At 39.8% G+C, this 13,448-nt stretch overlaps 1 protein-coding gene across 2 annotated transcripts in view; it reads left to right on the plus strand.

Annotated features, from left to right (window-relative positions):
* Nucleotides 1-13,448, plus strand: part of OXCT1 (3-oxoacid CoA-transferase 1) — an 89,106-nt gene that overhangs the window by 45,584 nt on the left and 30,074 nt on the right. For both annotated transcript variants that reach the window (XR_016277809.1, XM_089496052.1), the window contains exons 9-13: nt 4,216-4,330; nt 4,432-4,526; nt 4,674-4,722; nt 8,063-8,135; nt 9,432-9,507. Coding sequence is in view for 1 of the 2 variants with exons in the window: in XM_089496052.1 (XP_089352178.1) it covers nt 4,216-4,330; nt 4,432-4,526; nt 4,674-4,722; nt 8,063-8,135; nt 9,432-9,507 (408 nt within the window). In the remaining variant the exon portion in view is untranslated. The remainder of the gene's footprint in view (nt 1-4,215; nt 4,331-4,431; nt 4,527-4,673; nt 4,723-8,062; nt 8,136-9,431; nt 9,508-13,448) is intronic.

The following is a 13,448-nucleotide window of genomic DNA, read 5'->3' on the forward strand; positions in this document are numbered from 1 at the left end:
TTCAAAATGAGGAGAAGTAGCAGCAGTGGCTAAGGGCAAGGTATGCGTTACATATTTATATCCAGAAAACCCTAAACCTGGACCTTTTAAAGTACTGGAGCAGTTGCAGAGAGTGGGAAAAATTACCTTGGGGGACTAACAGTTCCTTGAATTATCCAGCCAACATGGCCAGTGTGGCTGGGGATTTTGGTAGTTATAGTTCAAAGGATAATTATTCCCCTTCCCCAATACTTTGCTACTCAGCCAGTGCAAATGTAATGGTCGTAGCCTGGATCCTGTCTGATCGCCACTTCTGACTTTTAATATGTCATTCAGGAGACTTCTGTCATCCTTCTCTAGATGTGGTTTCTTGTGTGTATGGAGAAAGGTGGAGGTTATTTTTTCTCTCCTTTCCCGTTCTGTCATGTTTTGTCAGATAAAAGCACCTCTTTGGATTAAAAAAGAACAGTGATTTAGTCAATTAAAAGATATACTGTAGCTGTGTTAGTCTGTAGAATCAGTATGTAGAGAGATCTTGTAGCACCTTTGAGACTAACTGAAAGAAAAGTTGGCAGCATTAAAGCATCTGAGTAAGTAGACTGTAGTCTGTGGAAGCTCATGCTGCCAACTTCTTTCTTTCAGTTAGTTTCAAAGGTGCTACAAGATCTCTCTACATACTTAGTTAACAACAACAAACTTTATTACAGCCATTTGGCCAGCACATACATACTTAGTCAATTAAGAAAGGGGTTCTGTGTGGGAGGTTGAATTCTAAATAAGCTTTTAAACCATCCATTCTAAATGGAAATACTTTTATGTAAACTGCTGTCTGTGGGCTCATGCTAGCCATAATCTCAGTTGCCTTATATCCTTAGTTTTGCTTATCAGACCATTTCAGAGCCCAATTATTTTTCCATCCCAAGTCCACTCTAACCTGATAACTAGAGTCTACTAGCACTGGCCTTCTTATGAATCAGCCTATATGTATCCTTTCACTGGAAGAAAACAAATTCAGCGCATCGTTATCGGACATTTGTCAATGTATGAATAATTTTGCTTTTACACTGAGCCTAGAAGGTTCCTAATCTGCTCTGTTGCTGCTACAATTCACTGTTATGCCTCTGTTCAGTTCTAGCAAGAGATTTCCTGGGCACTGGTTTTCAAAGAATACAGCTGGAAAGAGGTCCATAAAATTATCCAAGATGTTTATAAGTCAAAGTCAAATTTGAACCAGAAGTTTTTTTGTTAAATATGATTGAGGAGGCAGAGGTTAGGAAGCATCTGAAACATATCCTATATATGATCTTGACTGCGCGGATTACAATTGCAAAGTGTTGGAAAGGGGAGAAGGCACCAGAGATTAATGACTAGTTAATTAAGACTTTGGACACTGTGGAAATGGATAGGCTGACAATGCATCTAAGAGAGGAGGAGGGAAATCAAGAAGAAAGTTGGGATCCATTGTTAAATTTCTGTTCAGAGAGGTGGAAATGAAGGTATTAATGATAGAGGTACTTAATTAAGACGGCTTTAAAGAGAACTAGAAGGGTACATGATGAGAGTAGAAAAAGCAAAGTAATAGGAATAAGCATATGTGTATGACTTGAAGCACAAAGCGGATGTTTGAAATTTCAGGATTAATAATTGCACATTCCCTAAATGAAGAAAAAAGCATGATATGGAACTGTGAGATGGGGAAGCAAGGGAAGGAAAGAAATGAGGAAAACAGAATGATAGCTAAAAGAATAATGACTGTTCTGTAATTAATAAGCGGAAGTGGAAGATATATATAGGGAACTGGGAGGAGATGGGGGAGGGTGAGGGTAGCATCACAGGTTTGTAAATATGTATGAACAAATTTGCATGTAAGCTATCCTGTTTTGTATTTTTTAAAAAGATTTCAATAAAAAATATTTTTAAAAAACAAAGAATAGAGCTGGTGTGTGTGTGTTAATCTGATTCCCATGTGGGAATAGATGTTTTAAAGCCAGTGTTTTCTTGAGCTAGGAAGAAGAGTGGAAATTATGTAAAGCCAAAGCAGCAGGTGACAGCACTTTCCTAGGCACCAAAGCTGTTGGGGAGTGTGATGTCCAGCCAGGACTGTTTAAATCTCCCCCTGCATTTTCTTTCATGTTGGTTCAGGCCATAGTATGGTTTAGTGTAGGAAATGTTCATTGTCTTAGTTCTGGGAGGAGCTGTAGGATCCCCTGCATTTTTCCAGGTTTGGTTTGCCCTTTCCCAGCATGCTCTGCTTTAGCTAGAGGCTTTTTAGTTTGGAGCAGTCTTTTGGTGGCAAACAGGTCCAGACAGCTGGAAAGGGCATTTCTTACACGTTAGCTGAATCAGTTACCAGGAACTAGTTATCCGATTTAGTTACCAAGAACAAGTTAGCCAAATCAGTTACCAGGTACTATTTAGCCTAATTAGTTGCCAAGAACAAGTTAGCCAGTTTAGTTATCTACATCAAGTCAAAGAATTCAGGAGCTGAAAGACCCTGCACCAGCTCCATTGAATGAGGAGATCAAACCCAGAGAGATGACATCCGGAAGATTGCTGAAAGCCAAACTGTAAAGTATCCTTTATCTAGAGCTGGGGAGGAGAAAACTCTTTATTTTTGTTCTTTAAATTAAACTTCCCCCTTTTTGAACTTTACATTCAGCATCAGAGCCTTTTTGGGTAGAAGAGTTTGATCTCACCAGGGTACCGGCGTTGCACACCCAAATTTGCCACCATCTTTAGTTGGGTGTGTCTTCACAGGGAGACTTTCTGTCTTCTTTTGCTGCCTAGGTCAAGGTACTGCTCAAGAAGAATCTGATGACACTGAGGAACAAAAAAGATCAGGCAGAAAACCTGTAGCTCAAAGGCTAGGTGTGCAGCAGTCCATTTGTGGGAAAATACTTAGCTCACTGCTACAGCTTGTACTTTGTTCCCAGATTTGTGTTACCATTTCTGGTTTAAAGGAATTTAGCAAAAAGGTCATATGAAACACATCTACCTGGGACAGACAGTTGCTAAGCAATTAGGGTAGACAATATTAAGATAGGGGGAACTCCAAAGGGACATGGAGGAACATGAGGCCCATGAGCTGCAGGTTTCCTGTTTTCATTGCACCATAGGTCATGTTCTTTAGCTTGCTTCCTCTGATCCTAACATATTGGCTGGAGGTAGTGAGGAAAGGTTAAAAAAAAAACCTTGGGCAGAAGGAGGGGGATTGTGGACCACAGAATGAGGTAGGTGGCTGGCAATGGTTTTAGGAATGGTGAACCACCAGTTCATGTTGCATAGGTGAGGAACAAGCTAATAATAATAATAATAATAATAATAATAATAATAATAATAATAATAATTTATACCCCGCTCTTCAGCCAAGGCTATCAGAGTGGCTTACAATGTGTGAATTAGACATTTTCCTGCCCTCGGGCTTACAATCTAAAAAAGACGACACAAAAGGAGAAGAGAATGACAGTAGGGAAGGGGGAAAGTCCAGCAGATCTCTCTCTCGGAGGCCTCTCTCCCCCTCAAGATGGTGGTCGGAAGGAGGGCTCTTCGTCTTTCCAGGCGAGGCCTGTTGTTGCTGGCTTGCCTCTCTCCACCTCAAGATGGTGGTTAGAAGGAGGGCTCTTCGTCTTTCCAAAAAGGAATAACAGTAGTGAATAGTAGACCCAATTTCCCATTAGGAGAAAGGTGGGATAAAAAGCCAATAAATAAATAAACTTATGGGGCAGAGTAAGGATAGTCTAAAAGTTACTTAGGGTTATTCACACTCTTCCCTAACTTTCCTTGCTTTGTGGCTATATTTCTGGGCTGGAGGAGGTTTGTATCTGTTTCAGAAAGCTTATCTCTCTCCTCTTTTCTGTCGTCTTGTGGGCTATTCTTTGCCAGTGTAGCAGTTCTGCTGGCAAATCCATGAGATCATCAAGTAGAAAGGCATGCACCTTCCAGCAAAAGAAGTTTGGCTAATTCTAATTCTTTGATGGCCAGTGCATCTTTGGAGTAGGATTGCACTGTAAATCCACCATCAGAAATTGTCTTACCACTTTGCTGATACAGTGTGTAGTGTAAACCAGTCCAACTTGTCTTAATCATATTTCTTTCTGCTTTTATGCTGTCTTGAGGACTACTTTGGTTGTAAAGAAATGTCAAGCTAGGAGCTGTGATATCATACATGTGATTCCTTAATCCTCCATACAGGAGTGGCATTAACATGACTATTTTGGCTCTGCTTGTTTTTTCTAGCGATTATCTCTCCGCAAAGCTGAAGATACCCAGAGCAAGCAAAAGAAAGGTGGTGATAATGTCAGAGAGAGAATCATCAGGCGAGCAGCTCTTGAATTTGAGGATGGCATGTATGGTATCCTTTAGCTCTGTTGAATGTTTTTGCTTTTTTGAGGGCACAATTGAATGACTAAAAATTCCAAAAAGATTTGTTGAACCTTGACTAATTGACTTAAGCTAACCTTGGCATTGGCATTCCACTGCTTGCCAGCAACTTCATTAGTCCGGATATAACAGTACACCTGCAGAGTGAAAATGGAGTCCTTGGTTTGGTAAGAATGGAACATAAACTTTACAACAAAAACGTCTATGATATAGGGATAAAAGAACATGGGAGGGAGCTCGGAGCATTTATGGAAGCTACTTTTAAAATGTTTCATTGGAAGGTTGATTCTTTATGTGTTTTTTTTTCAAACTAGGGACCATATCCAACTGAAAAAGAAGTTGACCCTGATCTCATCAATGCAGGTAAACCTGTTTCTGCCATATTCTGTCCTGCTCTTCCATTGGGTAACTCAGTGGAGTATCCTGTCTTGCTGTAAACAGAGCAAAGATGCACGAAGTGGGGCTTTTCTAATGTCACTGGACAGCAGGTCCATCAAACTCTAGCCAGAATAGCCAATAGTGAAGAGTGCTGGAGGTTCCAGTCTGTAGGGCTGCAGTGCCCCTTGCCACCCCCACCTCCAATATAGAACCAGGAAAATGGAGCAAGAAACTGGGCAACCAAGAACTGTGGAGAGTTTATTTCAAGATGAATTGCACCAGGGGAATGAGATTGAAAATGTATTTGCCCAAATGAAGAAAGATTAGGAATAAGCTATATGTATACAATAAAACATCAGAGTGAACCAAAGGACCATGGGGTAAAATACGCATACCAGTGCTATTTGGAAAGGATATATTTATGCCTGCAGAGCCAGTGCAGTGTAGTGGTTTGAATGTTGGACTAGGACTCTGACACCAGATTTCAAACCCTGCTCCGTCATGGACTGGGTGACGGTGGGCATGTCACACTCTCTCAACCTCGGAGGAAGGCAAGGGCAAACTCTCTGAACAAATCAAGAAGATCTCATGATTGGTTTAGTGTACAGTTATCGTAAGTCAGAAACAGTTTGAAGGCACACAACAGCAACAACACCACGTGTAAGCCATTGCTTAGAAACTGTAGTGCTGAAATAGGGGAGTTGGAATGCTTTATTTTAAACGAGAACATAGACTGGATATCCCAGTAATCTGGTGGGATACGATAATCTCTGAATACAAACCCTACAGCTTTCTTCTCCAGCTTGATACCCTCCAGATCCCAGCTAGCACGGTAACAGATTTGCGGCCCAGGGATGATGGGATTTGTAATCCAACATATTTGTAGCCAAACATCAGGTTGGGAAAGGCTACTCTACAGGAAGGATCATACAAACTGCTGGGGTGCAGAGACATCTATGTAAGGGAAGACACAGGGAGCTGGAAATTTCAGAAACATCAGTGACACTTCTGCTGACTTGCTTTGGATGAAAATATCAGGCACAAAAATAATTAAATGCTCTAGATTCCATCTTTCTAACCAGAATGCTAAGATGCATTCAGGGAGGCATGCAAAGTGTTATGCTAATGCATGGTAGGAAATGGCTCCTATGATCCCATGCTGGGACCATTAACAAAGAAATAAAAAATGAAACTGACATAGGGTGTAAACATTCCTGGAATATTGTGTACAGCTGTTATCATTAGTGCACCACACACAAGGATATTATAACTCTGGAAAGGCTGCCAAAAAGAGCAACCAAAATTATAAAAAAGACGGAGCCACTCCTCTGTGAATAAAGCTTTTGATGTTTGCTTTTTTAAAACCTCAGTGGAAGGACCAGGGGTTAGAGGTGGGACATACAGAAGTGTATGAAAACATACATAATCTAATCTAGAAAATGTGGGTAGAGAGAGGTTTTCCTGTCCCTCACAGCACTAAAACCCAGGGTCATCTAATGAAGCTGATGATTAAGAGGTGCAAAACTATTTAAAGGAAGTATTTCTCCACACAGTGCATAATCTAGCGCAGCTCTTTAAAAGTACTTAGGCAGAGAAATAGAACTATAGACAGCTTTGGGCTGTGGCTAGACAGAACTCAAGTATTTAGAAAGCATCCAAGGCCAGTAGAGTAAGATGTTACTCCAAGAGATGCCTGGACCTGAACAATTTGAATGGTCTATTTTAAATAGACTGCAGGCAAGTTAAAAATTCTAACTTTACCTCCTGTGAGAGAAAGTTATCTGTACATTAAAGGGACTTCAAATCTACATGTTGATTACAGTGAAGCTGAGTGAATGAGCTCCTTTTGAGGTGGAAACTTTAGAATATGATAACAATACAATTTATTTATATTCCGTATTTTCGCAAGGAATCAAAGCGGATTCCAACAGTATAAGGATAAAACATAATACAGTTAAAATTACAATCAAACAAAGAAACAATCCCATAGCCCAACCCTACCCCCAATCATAAAAACATAAACAATACATAAAAAGAATCTAACAATAAACTACGTTAAAAAACATTCCAAGCAAATTCCTTAAAATTTGGCAAGAAGATCTCTTCTTCTAAGGAGGAGGACGGGGACAAGTGGCAGCTGGGAGGCTAGGTGGGTAGACTGCTTATACAAGAATCAGATGGGAAAGGCCTGCCGGAAGAGATCCGTTTTAATAGCTTTCTTAAAAGCATCTAAGGTAGTAATACAATGGATCTCCATAATTTTGGAGCGATCAAGTCAAAGGTCTTCTGACAAGGAGAGCAGAATGGCCCTTTACGCAATGGGCCATATTGCTTGTTCTGGCTCCTGAAATTCCCCCTCACCAAGGTCTTTGGCTAAGCAGAGTTTCTGAGGACTTGTTCTTGGATTGGTTCCTGGCTGCAGACTTACTCTCTTGGATCTTTCTTTATTTACTCGTGATCCAATCTTGTGATCATAAAATGTTATTACCGGTAATTTCCACATTATCCTCCTAACAGCTGTCTGGGATATGTTCGATGAGAAAATAAACATTCCATGATATTCATAAGAATTTCATTTCTGATACCATATCATCACACAACCTAGAACACTTTCAATAGTATCTGATTTTGGAAGCTAAGCACAGTACTAAGCAAATACTGACTAATACTAATACTTGGAATAGGCAGGTCTAGAAAAGAATGTGGCTCTAAACTCTGGTGAGCTGCTGCCAGTAAGTGTTGACAATACTGGGTTTGATGGACCAATAGTCTGACTCATTATAAGCTAGGGGAGTTTAACTAAGGCATTTTTGGTTTGAACTCAACACTTTAAAATTTCTTATAGCACATCAGGTCTTTGACAAAGTTTTTATGCAACATTGGTTTAATGTTTATTTATTTATATATTTATCTATTTAGGGGATTTATATCCTGCCTTTCTCCCCAAATGGGATACAGGGTGGTTTACAATAATTAAAAAAAAAAGAACTAAAAATCTGATTTAAAAATAAAAAAATAATTAGTATTACTAATATTAAAATGTAAGTAAAAAGAGCATAGTTAAATATCCAAGATGCACAACTGCCATTTTCTCTAAGGATTTTTTTTAACTTCACTGGAATCCTTTCTTTGAAGTTAGCAGGACTCCTGTTATTGCAGGAGAAATATTTGTTCTAGCTGTTCTGTCCCTCTCCCCCAGCAAATAAAAGCATTTGAGAGCCATGTGCTTCAGCCATATTGTTTTTGACCCAGATAAAATGCCTCTCACCTATCTGTGCTTTTTGTCTCGTGGTCTTTGTAAACTAACACTAACTTCCTTCTACAGGCAAAGAGACGGTCACTGTGCTTCCAGGAGCTGCCTACTTCTCAAGTGATGAATCTTTTGCAATGATTCGAGGGTAAGTAATGAAAGGCCTCATTTGCTAAATGTCAAGAGTGTGCACCCAGTTGATAGCTGAACTTATCAGTAATCTGCCCCAAAGTGACTACCTGTCAGTCTTCTGCAAAACAGCCATGCAATTAGGCGTTAACTATTAGGACTCAGTAGATTTAGCAACTAGATGTTGAAATTCCAAATAGTGAACTGGGTTTAAGAGTTGTCAGTCTAACTCTTATTTCTAAAATAAGTTGTAACCCCCTTCAAAACACATAAGTGGGTTTCTTGTTATTTCTGGTTTCATTGGGGCAGGGACTGCAGCCTCTGGTGAGGATGAAAGGGTTGGCCTTTCGATTGCCAGAGCTTGCTTACCTCTGTGTTATGTGAAGAGGGTAATTTACTAAGCATGTAGGCTAGTAGTAAATGTAGGCTAAAAAATTACACATTCTACTAGTTTCACATGATTAGTAAATTCCAAATATTCTAGCTTCAGCCTGTAAATAGCTAGTCCAAGCTATGTGCACTACTAAAATGGCAAAATTATAAGCAGCTGCAGTTAAAATAGGAGTGAAACTAGTGAGTTTTGAATAGTATAATTTAATTTTTAAACAAATGTATGTTTAATGTGCATGCCCGAGCTTTCTCTTTTTAGCATTAGAGATCTGTTTTTGATATATGATTATTTTTGTAGCAGTGTGATGTTGAAATCAGTATTTTATTGTGGCCCTCTTATAGTATAAACCTATTTGTTAAAATTGCCATGGCTGTTGCTCTGATGCAAATAAAATCTGACTTCACTTGAATAGTCTAATTCACTGAGTTTAATAGGTTAATAGGTAATAACTTCTGGACTCTTAAGATGCATGTGTCATTTAATAGGTTCCTAAATAAATGTCTTTAGGATTTCAGTTGTACTTTTATCCAACTGCAGAGCCAGTGTAGTATAGTGAATTAATTTTCAACTAGGATTTCAGAAGACTAGGTTTGAATTTCTGCTCAGCCATGGAAACCCACTGGATGACTTTGATCAAGTCACACTCTTTCCATCTTAGAGGAAGGCAATGACAAACTTCCTCTGAACAAATCTTGCCAAGAAAACCCTATGATAGAGTTGCCATAAATCAGAGTCAGCTTGAAGGCACCTAACAACTTAAATGTGAAGTTCATTGTCCTTGCTGCTGTTACAATGAGACTGAATAGCTGCCAGTATTGGAGACTATTCAGAGGCCTATGAAATAGAATTGAATAATGTGCTCAAATCCTTGATGGAACTGTTCTTCCAAATTTGCTGATTTTCTGGGTTTTTTGTTTAAAACAGGGGGCATGTTGACTTGACTATGCTTGGAGCTATGCAGGTGTCTAAATATGGTGATCTAGCCAACTGGATGATTCCTGTAAGTAAATAGAGAGGGTTTAATATTTTCCATTTTTATCACTGCATTTAATTTGGACAGACTGTACATTTCTTTACAAAAGATGTAACAAAAATATAAAACAAAGCAAAAATGTCATATTGAGATATGTAAGTTGCAGGGTGAGATGGTTACTTTTGTATGTGCATATTTTACTGGTACACAGGGCATTTCCACATTTTCTATGGCAATGATCATAATACTGTGTTTTTTTTCTAACTGAGGATCTTCTTATAAACATTTGCTAGAGAGTTCATGAAGTATTTCCAGAGCTAGATGGATTCTGACTCATTCCAACAAAACATTTTTATTGTGTAATTGAAGTAGTTACTAACCAAAATCCCCTCAGATGAAATGGGAATTTGGAAACAAGCCTTTAAAATTGAGAATGGATGGTGTAAAACCATCCAGGTGGTGCAGGACAGCAACTCCCACCATTCCTCACCATTAGCTGTGATGTCTAGGGCTCATGGGAGCTACAGTCCTACAGTTTGCTTACCCCTGCTTTCAAACCTAGCATTGAGCCAGGGCAGTTAAAGCAGTCTCAAACTAGATTATTTCTGCAGTGAGTTTTGGACCTTTGTTTCTCTACTTTATGTTTTAGTTATTTCCAGACATGTTAAGTTTTTTCCCCTAGCAAGAAATCAACTATTCACAGCCACACTGGCAAAAGCCTGAGAGAAGGAATTTAATCAATTTCCAAAGGTAAACACATTTGTAATGAGAAAGAAAAAGGAAAGGGGGAAAAAACTCTCAAAGCCCATCTGACAGTTTTCTTCTTGTAAGAATTTCTTTTTATTACTGTGTAAGACGGGAGTTCAGAGTCAATTCACTTCCCACTGTGAGCCTGCAAGTTGTGATATTTCAGTGTTGGCAGTTAAGCCTTTTCATGAATCCTCACCTGTTAGCAATTTAGGGATCCAGAAAAAGAGTCTGCTTCACTCACAAGTTTTGTCTTAGGGAACGTAAAGAAAATTTAATATTTAAACTGTCTTTATTTTTCTTGGGATCCAAAGCAATTTCTATTCTTTCAGTAGGCCTAGCTTTTGAATAGGCATTTATTTGTTATATATTGCTATTTTTTATGTCTACACCAACCTGCCTATCCCTTCAGATGAGTAGCTGAAGCCCTGCTTTGGCCTGTTCACCTAGGGAGAGGGACTTGGTGCTCTTCCTATAGTTTGGATTACAGTTGATGTAATCTCTGGTTAGCATAGCTAGTATTCAGGGAGTATAGGAGTTTGTAGTCTACAACATCTGAAAGTCTACATGTTAACTTTCCCAGATAAGTACAAGAGATGGGCATCAAGAGTCTGGAGCTCCCTGTCAATGGAGATCCATAGTCCCTTGACCCCATATGATGGCAATTTGGTGAATATCATCAAGAAATTAAGGACCAACGGTTATCTCCTGTAGTCTCTAATTGAAGCAGAATAGCCAACAGCACACTACTTTTGCTGTACTTAAAACAAACAAACAAACAAACAAACCCAGAGATGACACAAAAGCTTTGCGTAACCTGTTTCTGTCTCCAGATATGTGTGTGTTAAAGCTTTCATTAGCCTCAGACAGTATTCTAATGGTTATTTCAGCCCTTCATGGCAAATCTTAGGATGCAATCCTATGTACAAGGTATCTGAGAGTAAGTCGTACTGAACACAATAGTGCTTGCATTGGGGGGCATTTTTTTTACCATATTTTGATCCTTCTTGCGATTTGAGGCCCACAGAAAGCCTTTAAAAAGGGGCTTACCATCACATGCTGTTTTTTTTAATCTCTCCTAGTCCTAAAAACATGGTAAAAATGCTCCCCCACAGAAGGCCTTGGGAAGCATTTGAGGACTAAAAATGGTGGTGGGGAGTGTGGCCCTTCAATGTCTCCTGGGGGCTAATACACCCCTATAGCCTCTCACAGTTGCCAATTCCTGTCTTAGCCAAAAGTTATGCCAGTTTTTTTGTTAAAAAATGCAGTGTACCAATTATTTTGCAACAGATCTAGATTTTTCAGAATTACTGTATGGGAATGAATATACATAGTGCAATGAGTTATGTTTCCTTTCAAGGGGGGGATTGAAATTGATATTGCACTTTCTTTGATTAATGGTGCTTTATATTGGTAAAATAGCCTCAAGGCATTGAAGGTTACACTTTCAGAGCAGAGGGGTAAGAGATAGAGGAGAGATTAAAAGTGATAGATGCAATTTCCTAGGGATTTATTAATATTAATACCATAAATAGTGGTGTTGCTGATATGATGTAACAATAAATAAACCACTTAATTGGAGACAGATGACCTAAAACAAACCATTGATGAATCCTAAAGAATAAGTCTGGGGAAACTTCCAGAGTTAGTATATGAATATATAGAAACTGGTTGGAAAGTTTTTATCTGCTCTTCCTTATACACTGCTACCCCGGGTTACGAAATTAATTCGTTCCGCTATTCCTTTCGTAAGCCGAAAATTTCGTAACCCGAAACACATTTTCCATTGAAAATAACTAATGCGTTCTATGACCTCAGACTGAACCTGCAAGTCAAAACAAAGGCACAATAGAGGCCTATTAAGCTAAGTACCCTACAATACAATGTAATACAAAGTTGCCTGAGGCACTAATGATCTTAACAATGACTGGCAGGTCCATTCTAAACTTTCTAAAGGATAAAGAAAAAAAGTTTTTTTCTTATCTTTGATGGTTCTGGCATCTCAGAGTGAGGCAGGAGGAGGAGGAGGAGCTCTCAAATCATCACAGCCATGACCAAAGCAACCCCAAATCTAAAAAAGCAACCCCATGGTCACACTCTATGGCCCACATCAAATCAAGGCCAGACTTTCAAAACTCACACCCCACACCCCACACTCTCAAATCATCACACCCATGACCAAAGCAACCCCATGGTCACACTCTATGGCCCGCATCAAATCAAGGCCAAACTTTCAAAACTCACACCCCACACCCCACACTCTCAAATCATCACACCCATGACCAAAGCAACCCCATGGTCACACTCTATGGCCCGCATCAAATCAAGGCCAAACTTTCAAAACTCACACCCCACACCCCACACTCTCAAATCATCACACCCATGACCAAAGCAACCCCATGGTCACACTCTATGGCCCGCATCAAATCAAGGCCAGACTTGCAAAACTCACACCCCACACCCCACACTCTCAAATCATCACACCCATGACCATACCACCCCAGAACTCAAACCCAAAGGCCAGAAACCCCAAATCTGAACATGCAACCCCATGGTCAGGCCCATTCTAAAGGATAAAGAAAAAAAGTGTTTTTCTTATCTTTGATGGTCTTGGCATCTGGTCCTGGCATCTCGGAGTGAGGGAGGAGGAGGAGGAGGAGGAGGAGGAGAGGGGCAGCCCAAAAAGCCAAATTTAAACCAATTCAAGCAATTTAACCACTTCAGCCAATTCAAGCAATTTAACCACTTCAGCCAATTTATCCAATTCAAGCAATTTAACCAATTCAGCCAATTTAGCCAATGCCACCAATTTAACAAAGTTAACCATTTTTTTAAAAAGAATTTGGTGTTTTTTTTAAGGGTCACCTTTTTTTTAAGGGTCACCTTTTGCCTTCTTGGATGACGGTTCTCCCTCTCTAGTGAAGAACTGGTCCAAGGATGTCTGCTTTTGCCGGCCCTTAAGCAGGTTCTTAAAATGGCTAAGGCAGACATTATCAAAATGGGCAATGGCATGGCTGGTGAGCACCTTCTCAGGGTGGTGCTTCTCAACATATGAAGACACATTGTGGAATTGCCGCAAAATGTCTTTAATTTCTGCTGTTGGCAAAAATGCCCCCGCAGCCTCCTCCTGCTGGCCCCTGTCGAAATGGAGCACGTCCTCATCCACGGCCGAGTGTTGCATGGCCGCCAAGGCCTTCAGGTCCTCTGTTGTCAGGTCCTCG

The sequence above is a fragment of the Sceloporus occidentalis genome, unplaced genomic scaffold, assembly GCF_023333645.1.
Source record: "Sceloporus occidentalis isolate IW3139 unplaced genomic scaffold, rSceOcc1.0.p SCAF_1, whole genome shotgun sequence".
Taxonomy (NCBI): domain Eukaryota; kingdom Metazoa; phylum Chordata; class Lepidosauria; order Squamata; family Phrynosomatidae; genus Sceloporus; species Sceloporus occidentalis.